This window comes from Pseudoliparis swirei, chromosome 4, assembly GCF_029220125.1.
Source record: "Pseudoliparis swirei isolate HS2019 ecotype Mariana Trench chromosome 4, NWPU_hadal_v1, whole genome shotgun sequence".
Taxonomy (NCBI): Eukaryota; Metazoa; Chordata; class Actinopteri; order Perciformes; family Liparidae; genus Pseudoliparis; species Pseudoliparis swirei.
In genome coordinates, this window is record NC_079391.1 from 21,402,524 (window position 1) to 21,418,037 (window position 15,514).

The window sequence follows — 15,514 nt, forward strand, 5'->3', positions numbered from 1 at the left end:
CCCATAATTATCCTCATGAAAAAGCAATTTCAAGCTACAACTAGAGTGATCAGTACAATGCAATACCCAACTTATATCAGATGTGATAAGACCAGAATATATATATATATATATATATATATGGTCTTATCAAATGCATTCGTACAAAGTGACAGGTGATCGGGAGTGATGCAATACAGATAGGTATGCATGGGCCAGTATAAATATGGATCGATGGCTATCTACACTTTCTATGATCATTAAACAGGAGCCACTCCAACCCACTGTTCCATCGGGCCTAACGGTGACGCGTAATGACACGATTGTATGACATCATGTCACAGGCAGAGTGGAGCTGCACGGATACTGTATTTCTATTGTAACATAATTCACAAACTACTGTTCATATTGACTGAACAAATATAACAAGTCCCTTCTCAACAACAATTAAAGAGGCAGTAAGTAATCTACTGTGATGTACTTTAGAGAGAGTGACGGGGCTGTGGATATACAGAACTGTCTCAGAAAATTAGAATATTGTGATAAAGTTCTTTATTTTCTAATAAATGCAAAAAAAAAAAAAATGTCATGTTTGGGATTCATTACAAATCAACTGAAATATTGCAAGCCTTTTTATTATTAATATTTATGATTATGGGCTTTTAAAACAAAAAATCTAAAAATCTCAATTAAATTTTAATATTTCCTCAGACCAGTAAAAAAAAAAAAAGATTTATAACAGCTGAGGTGTTGTCAAGGCTCACCCTTGTTGGTGTTGTTTTTGAATTTACAATTCATGATTTTTTTTTTTTTAATAACTAGTATTTTTTTCATGATATTGATATATTTAGAGAGAGATATTGTAATTTTTGAAATTTTAAAAAGCTAATCAACAATAAAGAATAAAAAAAAAAATAAGTCATTGTTCAATTTTAATTGATTGTACCAGAATTTTGAACATTTTTAATTTTTGAAATCAAAATAATCAAATAAATCTGAATCAATGTATATACGACTGACTCTTTCACTTGAAAAAGTGGTGAGAACTTTAGATAAAGCCAACCATGTCACATCCTGTTTCAGAGCTTTTCCTAATAAAAGGTAAATGGCAAATTAATTTATGTCGAAATTCAAACTGTTATCTCGTAACCTTAAAGGCAGAATGAGTAGGATTTGTCGGTTGCAGGTACGTAAACACAACATTCAACGTCGGCCTCACCTCCCCAGGCTCTCCAAGGCTAGAAGCCACACCCACTGGCTTGCAATCAGGATGATCCTTCTGGAACGGGTTTTGCTGAATATGCGTGCTTCCGATTTGGCAGCCGGAGGCGACGTTTTTAGATACGTTGGCGCCCAGAAACAGCAAAATAAGAAAATACAGGCAGATACGGACATCTCCGCATATTTCTAGGGCCTAAGTGACGATTGAAAGGGATCCTTTTGAGAATACGTCCACACATTCCGGTTTTCAGAAAATCGGACTCATTCGCCTCTAATGGCTTTAAACTCTGGTGGTCATGCTGCTTTCATTTAAATGTGGAATGCATTAACCCAAATCTGAACAAGTTGTGTTAGCTAACTAACCTTTTTCAATTATTTCAATCGCATTGTTTTTTTTAGTTGTGCAAGTGTCACTTAACCTTCAATTTTAACATATTATTCCGATTGGGCTCTGGAGTATGAGCAGAGAAGAGAAAAAGTTGCTTATGAACACAGCAATCATTATCACAACGCATAGTTGCTGTCAATAGACCACGATAAAATCAAGTCAAGTACTGAAAGCCCCTTTAGATTATCCTATACTTCATACTTATTTCACAATATACAAGCCTTCAGAGTCACTGATGAAAGCCAAATACAAATCTTAACCCGTCTACTTTAGAGAGTTCAGGACGACAAAACTTCCGACGCGACCCGTGGCATGACATTTCAGCTCTTGTTTAGCGGTTTTACCCTGGCGTCCAACGCGATGCCCACCACGACACCAGCATCAACCGCGGGGCGTCTTTCATACAAAACACATACTGGAAGTCCAATGGAGATGTGCAGGTGGAGGTGACGATGGCAGCCAGGTGGTGCTGAGGAGAAAATCCTGTCGTTGATTCCCCCTCCCAACGTCACGGCTACAAGGGATGATGTCATGCTTTCTTCACTTAATGTTCTTCTATGAGCAGCTGATTCTGGAGGAGGAAGGGAACACACACACACACACACACACACATTGATAAAGAAACACGTTGTTAACAGGATTAGGTCGTAACCACATGTTGACCAAAGGGATTTGCATAGAGGAGAATATATTTCAAACAAAAATTCAGCAGGTAAAGAACTGTAATTGTAAATAAGCAATACACTTTTTACACAAACTGTTGCGTTTTGAATGTAAGTGAACTTGCTTATTTCGGGGAAGTGTCTGCATTGCGCCTTTGTTTCTGTCATCATCCCAGCATTTCCACAAAATAAAAATAAATAAAAAGGTTCTATATCAGTCTCTTGACAAACACTATCACCACTCTAGCCCCCGTTGTATGGTAGCCTATAGCGTTGTATGATCTATTTGGGCTACTATTTTATTGTTTGACATCGTTTTCCCACCATGAGCATCAATTGCGGCATGGCAGCCATAACACGAGAGCAAGACCTTACACGGAAATAAACAAGCGCAACACCAACCGGCAACAGTCAGTGTCCACCCGGACGATCTGCTCCACAAATGGGCTTTTTCGCTCTTTGCTATGTGAGTGTCTAGTGCTATGAGACATGTTTTCTCCTCCATTTATGACTGACGTCATTGGCACGTTTCTGAAAAAAAACTTGGGGCGTTCTAAATGCGGCCGCACATAAAAATAATCGGGCTCTCGGCGAACTCGTTGGGAACAATTGAAAAAAGATGCGAATCCTATCCGATGCGTTCGATGGTTCATTTTATTTATCTGACTCCATGCACGGTTAAAACTAATTACAATAATATTATTAATACAATTATTATGGGCTGTAGCTACATTCAGTACGACACATTTTCAGAATATGTTTGGGACAAATCAGACTCGCTGGTTTTAATAAAATAGGCGACGGTAATGGGATCAGTTGTCTGCGCACACAATAACTTAATATGCCAAAAATATGTGAATCACGCGTCGTCTGAAGCAGTCATATGGTCGGCAACCACTCCTTACAGGTGCTCTGTGGGGATTTGAGAAAGACATGACCCTGAACTTCCAAATGTGGGTGTGTCCTGACTTTAGTGGACAAACTATATGCAGCACTTTCCCATCTTACTTCGGTTTCAGAGCTCAATCTGTGATCCCAATCTGTGAGCGTGCCACAATTGTTTTTATAATTACTCTCACTGCCACAGACAAAGCTTCAGGTTCAACCCATGGGTCGCACGGCTTGCACTGCAAGAGGATGCCTCTGATTGGCTTTCACCCAGATGTACAAAGTGCTGTTGAGGCTTTGGCTAAACACTCCAAACTAGAAAAACCTGGATGAAAGAATTAGATGAAATAATTAGAAAAAAGGAATATTATTATTCAACATTATGTTGTTTTTCTGACATATTGGGACAGAACGTTAAATAACTTCAGGTCAAAGAAATTAGAAAGCCACTCAATTTGCCACATCATTTGTGAATTGATTATTGAGCGAATGCTCAACATGCGGGCGTTGAATCCCACCTTACTGTCGGTTGTATTTTGGATGATGTCTTTGTCGGGGTCTCCTCCCTTGGAGCCGCTCTTCTGGTCGTCATCTTTCCCATCTTTCTCCAGGTCGTCCTTTACAGATGACGTCTTTGACAGCTTGGAAGATTTCTGCCACAGACACACGGATCAGGAAGACATGCAGAGTGTCAACATTTTACGTACCAAAAAATAAACACGAGGTAGCTGCACGTTGTGCTTCGTAGGGGATAAACCAACAGTTCAGCTACAAGGGAACACCGACCATCCAACTGGAGAGCAGACCGGATGACCTTACTGCACACGGTGCCCCTGTAACAAGCATCATTGTTGCTCACCGATCCATCTATCCACCGATCCATCTATCCACCGATCCATCTATCCATCGATCCATTTATCCACTGATCTATCTACCTGCCTTACCAGTGGCGGCTGGCCAATAGAGGGCCACGGGGCCTGGCCCCGCCCACCTTGAACCACAAAAAGTAGTTTACAACAATTCCAATGATAATATTCATATTTATAAATTATACAAATTGTCAATTGTTGTGTTTTGGAAATATGGAATATACCCAGTAATATTTGTAAAATAGGATATCTGTGCAAAATATATGCTTTTCCTGCACTTCCTCTCCGCCTGTCTGCGCTGGGGAAGAATGGTTTTGGCCCAGAAGAGACGGGTCCATGAAGCAGTTTAGACTATTACTGATTAAATAGATAAATGAGTGATATACAACTTAGCCAATCAGCATCCTAAAATAGATTCAGCTTTGGGTCAAAGTTATCTGTCCCAAAAGCTGCACGTTCTCGCCGGGCGCGCTTTTAACGACATGACAACGGCGAGCGTGAGCATATCTCTTCCAAGACCCGACCCGCTAAAATCTTTCCTCCAAGGCCCGTTTGAGAGAAGAACTTTAGTGGAGAAACTACAGGTAAAACAGCTGGGCCCAGATCAACCGGACTTAACAAGACAACAGAAAGGGAAGCGGCACAGGAAGGTTTGGCTAGCTGGATGCTGTCGTGCTAATGCTGTATTTTGCTTTATTAATCAACGGGGACAGATCCAGCATGGACAGATACGGGAGTAAGGGACATGAAGCACTTGTCGGAAAAATTAAGAAAACATGAGAACACCAGGACACACATGGATAACTCTATATTATATGGTATTTATATATCATATTACACTTAATATTAGTAGATGATATATATCTATATATTCATACAATTCAGGATATTAATTATATATATATATATTATTACAGTTTTTCTCCATTGCTTTGGCTCAATTCTTGAAATAGAAATGACATTCTCAAAACAACTCGTGCAAACCTCCAAACCACTGGGCACTTGTTCACAACAGATTTGAATTTCCCATTCCTTTAATCAAATTGCAATTGTTTTAGAAACTCCTTGCAAATGACAAGTACAATTGCCTACAGCTTGCACACATTTCAAATGATTGAGCACATCTGTGCAATTTCCTTCAGTTAGCCCACTTACCAATTGAATACATCTTGCTGGTCTAAACTGACTGTTGCTTCTCAGTCAAGTGGTTGTTCTCTAAAAAACATCTTGGCATACTTTCCTTGTGTACATCATCACCTGCACAATAGTTCACTCCACTGTCAAAATCGTTCAGGCACATAATACCATGAAAAATATCATGCTATATACTGTAATATGGATCTCTTGGATCATCGGCTTCATTTTCAGGTGCAACTAGAACTTTACTCATCAAGGGGGAGTTTCTCACATCCGATCACCAATCACACAGTAATTTTAGTTAGCTGACAGGGTGCTCAGGAGAGTATAAATGCCATCAAATATCTAGGGCTTGACAAAGTTCAGTACAGTTTACAGTATGAACATGTAAGCACTGGAGGGTAAAACGAAAGGCAACAACTGCCTGTTGAGGAAAGAGGAGGAAGAAAAGAGAAGAGGAGCAAGGGTGTGGTGAGGTGGTGTAGGAGCATGACTCTAAAACCAGAGGTCCCTCTCCAGGCCAGATGCGGCTGCTGCTTGTGTGCCAGCAGCAGAGATCAGGGATAGTTCTGCGGCATGCGCGCTCCTTCTTCCTTCCCTCGCAAGAGAACATCAGATCATGTTGATATGTTGCAGAAATCTCTGGCCAGACGGACACGAGAGATGAGAGTGAGAAGAGTGAGAGAACCAGAGCTGCTCCCTCCTTGCTTGCTCCTTGTTTTGTTACAGTAGTGTAGGCTATACTTCATTTCATTTGTTATGTGCTTTTTGTTTGACCCTATTTTTTGCTGTACACATTTTGTTTCTGTTTTGCAATTACTGTAATAATTTCCATGGCAGTATAAGTGCAATACAGTATGTGATGTGAAACCTTGTTGGCTCCTCTTGAATTAATCTTTTTTCTGTTTGATACACATAGTATTCTGGAAAGAAAACATCTACTACAGTAACCATTCAGTGTCAAAGGACTAAGCCAAGATTGAATTGTGCACATGAGGGATATTTCTATGGTCCACTGCCATACTGACAAAACATCTAAACATTTTGACCTGCAGTGTTTAAACAATGACGAAGGGACTTTTCATTTTGGGGCTGACTATTTGTATGAGAAAAGGAATTAGTTTTGACTGATGAGTTGTCTGTTTTGGGAGAGATATGACCTTTTGCAGGTGCCATATAGTATTTTTAAACCATCTAGGTTATTTTGGCAAATGTATTTAAAGCTTTGAGAATGTCCTTTTTTCTAGAGAGATGAGCCACAGCAATCGAGAAGGAAGTTTCATTTTTTACTGACTATTTATATGAGAAAATGATTTGGTTTTGACTTGAGTTTCACTGTTTGGGTGAGATATGATCTTTTTTTGAAGATATGTGTTGAACCATATATGCTATTTTACCAAATGCACTAAGAGCTTTGAGAATGTAATTTCTGTTTCAAGAATTGAGCCAAAGCAATGGAGAAAAACTGTAATATACTGAATTGTATGAATAAGATATCCTTATTGTGTCAGTGTTGAAATAAATGTTAAATATTAAACTACAAAGTAAAAATATGTGTTTGGTGCCTCCTTTGCATTGAATCATACTGGGATGTTTGCTGAAATACCCATCCATCCCTCTATCTATCCATCAACCTATCCATCCATCTATCTATCCATCCACCTATCTATCCATCAACCTATCCATCCATCTATCTATCCATCCACCTATCTATCCATCTATGCATCTATCCATCTCCCTGTCTCCCACCCACCCAGCCATCCCAACTATGTTGCTTCATGGTTTGCTTTTTCAAACTGAATGTTTTGCTTTTACAAAAGAAAAAGGTGAGGATGACTACTAACTGCTGAGCGCTATTTAACAGAACTGGTTGCACTGAAGTTGCTGGAGTGTAAACTTCTGCAAACCGCAGAGTTAAGTTACCCTCATAGAATTGGAACAGCATTAGCGTGGACATCGAACCTTTCCTGTGGTCATTAGACTAGTGAAACAACAACAAAAAAGGCGACTTTTGTTTGTCGTCACGATGAGAACACACGTCAGTGTGTAAAGGGTTGTCACAGCTAATTAGCTCGGTAGATTGTTCTCTGGGGCGAGCCATTTTGTTTGTTTTGGTTGGACCCCCACACCACTACCACTAGGGGATGTAGTGCCGGCATCAATTAGGACAGAGGCCAATAGGAATCATGAGGAGCACTCGGACCAGGTGTTGCTAGATTGGCATTGCGTGGTAATTTAGGATACTGAATTTTTTTTCTTCTTTTATTTGATGGTTATGACAGAGCACATGCTTTATTTTTATTTTTGCCATCAGCCTGCTGTTCAGCTCATTTCCTGTAACCGGTGTAGCATTAAAACATGGCGGAATGAGCAACTATTATGAGCAACATAATAGTTTCATCTTTTATTGATGTGCATGGGTTTGACAACAAGCACATTATTGCTCCTGCCTCTCACCACCCCATAAACCATAAACAGGCATCACATTTAATCTCAGTTGAGGAGATTCCAGTTCCTTTGTGTAACTACAAACACACACACACACCATAGTATTTCAGTGATCTGACAGGACACACACAATAGCAAACCGCACCACAAGGGTGCCAAATTTCCTTCTGATGCACCACATGTGCCGTGCGTAATAGAGCCCAGTTGCTAGGCAACAGCGGTTGCTAAGTGAGGAGCAGGATGCATGTGACTTTTTCAACCTGCTTCCATTTACAGCAGCAATGGCTTCTGCACTAATACAGTAACACACTGGGGCAGTGCTCTGCAGCACTGCATCCCTTCAGACCTCCTCTTCTTTTTTTCAAAATAAAAGGCAAGGTCAAACAAAAGAGAACAGCGTCATGAATACATGAACACAGGGAGAACATCAGGAACAGAGGTTGTTAAAAGAAATGTTTGGATGAGTACAATTTGGAGAAATGATACAGAGTGAACAGTGTGCATGAAGAAAAACTGCCAGCAAATCCCATGAAAAGACCAACATCACTCAAACAGGAGGAAATAATCCATTCGCTGGAGACGAGATAGAGTGGCAGATAAGTGTGTGTGTGTGTGTGTGTGTGGTCGCGGCAGATTTTAAAAATTAATCTGGGATGGTCACAGGACATATTGTAGTCCTAGCCAAACGACACACTCGTTTCCATCGCTTGCCTTTTTATTCAGACTTTTGTGATCGGATGCCAGATTTGAACTCAGCTCTGTCTGCGTATGTGACACGGACCAGATCGTGATCGGATATATTTTGTGGTCAAAGGAGCGGCTGTAAAACGGTGGATAAACCTTTTCCTTTTCCTGCAAATTCTTCAGAAAAACAGCCCTTGATTGGGAAAAAAACTCCCATGTGGGGGGAAGATAACGCGAAGCCTACGTTTTAAAAGATGTGTCCGTCTTGTGCCCGCATGCTGTCCGCACCGAACTCATTACCGAACTCAATGGGTGCCAGACCACCTCGGGCATGTGGTCTGACCGATGGGATCCCAGCGCGAGCAAGATCCCGTCTCGGACACAGTTATTGCGTCCCGGCATGATCAGATAAAAAAAGTCGCAGTGAAAAGAAAAAGTGCTGGCATCTCAATGAGTTGGTCTTTACACTTTTTGACACGGATTTCAACCGCGCTCTCTTTTTCTAAAGAACGGTTTATTTATAAATTGAAGGAATGTGTTTAGAATAATACAATGAGTATGCATCGCCTGTACAGCTGATTTATAATTGCTTTCATGCGGCCAAAATAATTTGCTCCTGTTGGCCGGTTCACCGGCTGAAGTGCGGTACCTTGGAGGTGGCTGTCTTTTTCCGCTTGGATCCGGTCTTGTCTCCTTTCAGCGTCGCCTTGTCGTCTTCCTCCTCAACAAAGTCGCCCTCCTCGCCCTCGCTGCTGCCGTCCTCGGCGTTCCCCCCCTCCTCTGTTTCCGATGAACACTGTTGCTGGATGGCCTGTGTGTGTGAGAGATGCCCACCGATCGGTACAACAATGGCGAGTTCAACGGCAACTGACACTTCAAACGTATAAATATGAAATTGCAAGTTAAGACAAATGGATGTTCCTTTCTCATTCAAACCCTATCTGCTGTCAACAGACGTTTTTCATTAATATCTTAGTTGCTTTGTCGAAGATCAAACCCGTCTGGCGTCCTCCCTGTTTTCTCCCCTCTTCATTCTAGACCACAGACACAATAGACTGCTGTCTGACCTGATAGCCTGTGAACTTGACTCCGGGGTTGTTCTCGATCTCCCACAGGCCCTCGTTGAAGCCTTTCCGCTTGTTGGACTTGCCAAATTTGTCTTTATACTCCTTGTAAGGCAGAAGATCCTTCAGACCAAGGAATGCACTAAAGAAGGGGGTGGGAGACAGCTATTACTTTAACAACAACATTCTGGAAAACATTCTTCTTCATCATGCGTGAAAGTTTACGTATTGAAGTATATCCAGCTTTGGCAAAAAAAATATGAGCCGCTGAGCAACATCAAACCTCAAAACTGTGAGCATTAAACCAATAAAACCCCAGCTGACCCCATTTATTATATTTAATTTAATTTAGCTGACGCTTAATGAGTTCACTGTCGACACACAGGGAGCAATTTAGGGTTCAAAGCCAAATGGATGAGGGCAGGCCGTGAGCGATAACAAAAAGAAGTGTGTTTACTTAAACAGTCACGGTGACACAACTTTCATTTCCAAGGTCAAGGATGAACTGTTACACTTAAAACACGCAGATGTTCCCGAAATGTATAAATTCACTCGAAAAAGAATAGTTATTGCCTTGGCGGGGACCTCCGAATGTCCCCCCTCTCCTACCCCCCCAAAAGCACCGAGCCCCACAAAGTTCCTTTGGCGGCGATGTTGAAATCTATTAGGATTCCTGATTTAAAATAGCATACATGTAAGAGGAATGCTGCACATCCCGAGATGGAAAAAAAAAGGTGCCTACGTTTCATGGGTCCCGAAGAAGAAGATGGGGTACTTGTTGGCGGGCGGTTTGACAGCTCCTTCTGGAAGCTCATCAATCTGAAAGACGGGGAGAGAGAAGCCAGTACTGCTATATTATTTATGCATTTTATACTCCTCCTTTTTTAGATGCAAGGTCATCTGTTAATGTCTACCATGGTGCCTTAAATGATATATACGAAGGGGATATTGTGTTTATGTATACAATACAGCGTGGTGGAATGACACTGCTGAATCATGTCAGACCTGTTGTATGCTGGTGGAGAGATGCTCCAGGAGCCTAAAGATGGAGCCGGGCTGCTGCGGTGGGGGGAACCCACCATGAACCCGTTATAGAATTAGAGGCCGTCCTCCGTCTGCTAGTCGGTGGCCACAGTGCACAATATTATTATCATGCATAATTATTATGCATGATAATAATAATAATGCACGGCTTCACTTACAGCAGGCGTGTTGCTGAGACAGAGGCTGCGCGGTTTACCCGAGGTCAACGCCGGGCTATTGGACCTGTGGACATGGGTGACGGCGAAATGCAAAGGAAAAATGGAAAAAAACACAAAAACATACATGTTGAATTAATGGGTGGAAATAACGTGTGTGTGCGCGCGCGTGTGTGTGTGTGTGTGTGTGGGGGGGGGGGGGGCACACACAATGCGTTTCAGCGTTTCAACTCAAACAAGAGCCGGACGGAGCGGGAAACGTATTGAGAATGTGGAGCCCAGTAAAAATGTGAATGTGTCGTCCTGTTTAAAATAACAACCACAGAGGTCTCGAACCGGAGGAGGTACCCGAGCTAAGCACACCAAACGCGGCTGTGGGGTGAGCCCCGTGCGGAGCTCCGGGGGTGCACCGTGTATCGCGTCCCTCTCCCCCAGCACCCGCGAAGAAGCAGCGGCTGTCTCGTGTGAACCGACCCCGCCTCCCTCTGCTCCTAGCCCGGCCGCATCCTCGACTCACCCTCGCTGGCCAGTGCGGGTATCCCTTCATCTTAGCGAAAACCAAATCTCCTGCCTTGTATTCCCGCGGCCGTGGTCGAGCCATGTCGCCGGATATTTAAAACAAAATTCAAATACGATCGTCTGACGTGACTTTATATTCCTGTGCCGTTCTCCCCGGGGCCCTCAACGCATTGCTAAATTATCCACCATTAATGTTTTTCTTTTCTTTTTTTATCAAGACTGCAGTTTACGCGGGAATAAATAATTAAAAAAATAAACGCGGAAAGCGGTGGCCAGGAGAGGGCTATCCTCTTACGACCGAATTCAGGTGTAAGCGCCACCGAGAATGGCCTAAGTTGGAGTAGGGTACCTGCGAGTGACGCGGAGCCCGTCACAACAAGACAGATCACACTTCCGGTCAACGAAATAAAAGCGACACTCATAACTTTAGTCTTTTATTTTACTCGCGTTCGTTCAAAACTGTTACCTGTAACGTGTTTTTTAATTATATATTCAAGAATAAAAAAGAGACACAAGCGTTGCCTCCAATTTCACCTTGCAAAAAAAATATCACGAACACACGAGGGTGTTGCATTTGATGAAAGTTGCCAGAATATGAGCAACAAGGTGACGCAACACACATGTTGATGACCTCTTGTTTCGTTGGTCGCTCCTGAATCGGACCCACGTGACTCCGGTTTATATTGAACTCCATTCACTTGGTCGTCCCACAGTTTGATGACAGTTCGCCTCCACTTGGTGGAAGCGTCTCCCACGTGATGTCAGCGAGAGGCAGTAGCCATCCTCTCTCGTGTGGTCACTTCAGCTGCGATGCATATTAGAGACAAAGAAAAGAAGATACTAATGTAACAGATATGTCAGGAAGTCTGGCAAAAAAAAGAAAGAGGAACAAATAGAAAGATACAGTGTATTCATCCCCAGAGGGGAATTAGGTTGTAGCAGCAGCAAGCGAGGTAACAATAGAAGTAGACGTAAAATATTAATATTAAGTATGAAAATGAAAAAATGCACAATATATACATTAACATAGCAGAGCAGGACATATTACATTCCAGAAAATTAAAGCAAATGAAAAATGTATATAAAGTATATACAGTGAAAACAGTGCAAGGATTATGGATGTTAATTCCATTTGAGGAGGATCTGGCCAGAGGGGATTTATTGTAACGTCTACGCTTATTAGCCTACGCTGACTGCTTTGTCCTGTGATGGATGTCGGCCCTCCCACACATCATAATGAAGAAACCTGATTATACAGATGTGTCGGGTGTTTCACAGACACATTACGGTGATTAGGATCAATCACTTTTTTAAAAAGCTCTGCATTTCTCTTTTCATAATATCGTGGCCCATCCTCTACACCTCTTTGGTGGAGACCGTGTGTAGCAGTCTGCCTCAAGCGTGGCATCACATAGAGAGTTATGGTTCTGTAATAGACACTGGGAACAGATTCATTATTAATGAAGTGAAAGATGACACATGTGCCTTCAGTGTTGCACCTGGAGGGATGTATACACATGACCACACGCTTGTCGGTCTTCGTGGTCTGCAGTGGTTCAAGACGAGCACAAAACTCCCAAGCACCAGAAGAAAAGGTCGAATGTGATTCTTGGAGTAGAAACAAGCTCACGCACATCTCATGAATGAGAACCCTGTTCTTCCTTCATACTCATATCGCCTGCTTTATTTTTACACCTCTTTAATTATGCCCCTCCAGGAATCATACGAATGTTCACCCTGTCTCATCTTTTATGAAGTACAAATGTCTACATTTATTTCTATAAAATTCTACTCTCTCTTCCTGAGTCTTTTGTTTACTCGCCTGAGTAGATGAAATCTACATGAAATCCTGAAAAGAAAAAAGTATTTTTTCATCCATCCATCCACTTATCATCCCACTGACGCTCCGCTCAGTCGGATGGTGTGTGAGAGCTCCTGTCTGTGACCCTCACGTCTTTGCATCCCAGCGCCCTGCTTCCTGCCTTCTTGGATATTTGGCTCCTGGATACTCATCACAAACTTGGCATCTTCAGGAAGTATTGGATTACAAACCTTGTGGGTTTTTTAAAGATAGCAGTGTATACACTCAGCACACCAATTTCCCCACCCCTCAACCACGGCCACACCCTGAACCTGGTCTGCTCCACAGGACGCACCATACATCACCTCTCTGGCTCTGAACTTACCATCTCCGACCATCTGACCACCATCGTCATGGACATTCACATCCCATCTCAGAACCCAAGCAGACGATATCAAGTGGGCCATACTGCACGTTCCGCCTAGGACTCTGGCATCATCCACTCTGGTTCCACCAAGCCCACGGTCCTCTTCTCCACGGTAAATAAACTTCTCAAACCTGTGGATAATCGCTCACACTCCTTCACTGCTGGGAAATGCAACTCCTTCCTATCTTTCGACAAAACAAAAATTGAGAGCATCGACAATCAACCGGCCACTCCCGACTCTGGATCTGCAAATCCCCCACTTACAGAGCGGTCACTCTCCTACTTCTCACTAATCTCCCTTTCAGATCTGAATAAATCAATATCTGGCAACCTGCGACCTGGACCCCATCCCTTCCATCTCAGTCATGGCCTCCCAGCCCTCCACCCGCTCCTCCTCTCTGTCATCAACTCCTCCCTGTCTATTGGCTCCGTCCCCCTCGCTCTCAAATTCGTCTAGGTCCCACCGATCCTCAGAAAGCCTGGCCTGGATCCTGACATCCTCAACAACTACCAACCCATCTCCAATCTCCCTTTTCTGTTTAAGATACTGGAACGCATCGTTGCCAACCAACTCAAAACCCACCTGGACTCCAACCATATACAGGACTGTCTCAGAAAATTAGAATATTGTGATGAAGTTCTTTATTTTCTGTAATGCAATTCAAAAAACAAAAATGTCATGCATTCTGGATTCATTACAAATCAACTGAAATATTGCAAGCCTTTTATTCTTTTAATATTGCTGATTATGGCTTACAGCTTAAGAAAACTCAAATATCCTATCTCTAAATATTAGAATATCATGAAAAAGTATACTAGTAGGGTATTAAACAAATCACTTGAATTGTCTAATTAACTCGAAACACCTGCAAGGGTTTCCTGAGCCTTGACAAACACTCAGCTGTTATAAATCTTTTTTTTACTTGGTCTGAGGAAATATTAAAATTTTATGAGATAGGATTTTAGAGTTTTCTTAAGCTGTAAGCCATAATCAGCAATATTAAAAGAATAAAAGGCTTGCAATATTTCAGTTGATTTGTAATGAATCCAGAATGCATGACATTTTTGTTTTTTGAATTGCATTACAGAAAATAAAGAACTTTATCACAAATTCTAATTTTCTGAGACAGTCCTGTATGACCCATTTCAATCCGGATCCAGGTCTCACCACAGCTCAGAAACCGCCCTAATTAAAGTCACCAATGACGTTCTCCTTACCTCTGATGACCACTCCCTCAACATCCTCATCCTACTGGACCTCAGTGCAGCCTTTGACACCACCGACCGCTCCATCCTCCTCTCTCCACATTCCTGAGGGCTGCATCGTGTTGTAGTGGCGAGCACTGTCACCTCACAGCAAGAGGGTTTTGGGTTCAATCCCCGATCCCGGCGGTCCTTCTGTGTGGGGTTGGCATGTTCTCCCTGTGGCAATGTGGGTTCCCTCCAGGTTCCTGCACCAGTCCAAAGACATGCAGCTCAGGTTCATTTGACTGTCAAATGGCCGTAGGTGTGAAGGTGAGTGTGAATGATTGTCTGGATCTATGTGCCCTGCGATAAACTGGCAACATGTCCAGCGTGAACCCTGCCTTCGCCCAATGTCAGCTGGGATCGGCTTCAGCGACCCCCATGACCCTAAATAGGATATGCGGGTTTGGATAATGGAATGGGTTCTATTGTGTCGATGTTTATTGTTTTACATCTTTCCCCTTGAATGCACGCCATATTTGGTAGATAAATGTTCCTGATTTTGACAGCGATTGCTGGGGTCCTACCGTCTCCCCTTTACTTGTTATGCCCTCGCTTTGTGTCTGGATCTGGGCGGGGTTTCCTGACCGGCTGCTGACGCATCAAGGAATCCACGACAATAACTTCAATAAATAACTGTTTTTTCAACTGTATTGTCTCATTGTTTGTGTCTGTACTGTAACGGACTGAGTGACATGGAATGTTAACCTGTTATGTGATAAGTGTTGGTGTTTACAGGAAGAAGTTGTTGTAAATAAGATGAATGGTTAATGCATTTACCGAGTTCAGTGAAAGTCTCATGACCTGCGTAGCTATAACACCTGTCAATTGTTCTTGCCATCGTTGGGGGTGTAGGCACACACACACACAGAAGTGGGATGTAAACAATCGTCTTATTATTTATATTTAAAAAAAAGGAATTAGTCAGATGCAGTATAAGTGTTTCTTTTAACTTGGTCCGATTCCATAATTATTGGAATTAA

At 42.4% G+C, this 15,514-nt stretch overlaps 1 protein-coding gene and 1 pseudogene across 3 annotated transcripts; both read right to left on the reverse strand.

Annotated features, from left to right (window-relative positions):
* LOC130192427 (serine/threonine-protein phosphatase with EF-hands 1-like) overlaps nucleotides 1-15,514 on the reverse strand; it is a 991,358-nt pseudogene that overhangs the window by 250,550 nt on the left and 725,294 nt on the right.
* LOC130192438 (hepatoma-derived growth factor-related protein 3-like) lies at nucleotides 989-14,731 on the reverse strand. Of its 3 annotated transcripts, none has more exons than XM_056412438.1 (7): nucleotides 14,505-14,731; nucleotides 11,057-11,863; nucleotides 10,083-10,159; nucleotides 9,344-9,482; nucleotides 8,926-9,087; nucleotides 3,662-3,791; nucleotides 989-2,159 (listed from the first exon to the last, which is right to left on the reverse strand). In XM_056412438.1, exons 2-7 carry the CDS (start codon nucleotides 11,138-11,140, stop codon nucleotides 1,909-1,911), a joined length of 843 nt encoding a protein of 280 aa, XP_056268413.1. In that variant the 5' UTR covers nucleotides 11,141-11,863; nucleotides 14,505-14,731; the 3' UTR covers nucleotides 989-1,908. The 3 variants fall into 3 exon arrangements, with proteins under 3 accessions (XP_056268413.1, XP_056268415.1, XP_056268414.1); XM_056412440.1 differs by having other exon boundaries at nucleotides 2,036-2,159; nucleotides 3,657-3,791; XM_056412439.1 differs by lacking the exon at nucleotides 989-2,159 and having other exon boundaries at nucleotides 2,887-3,791.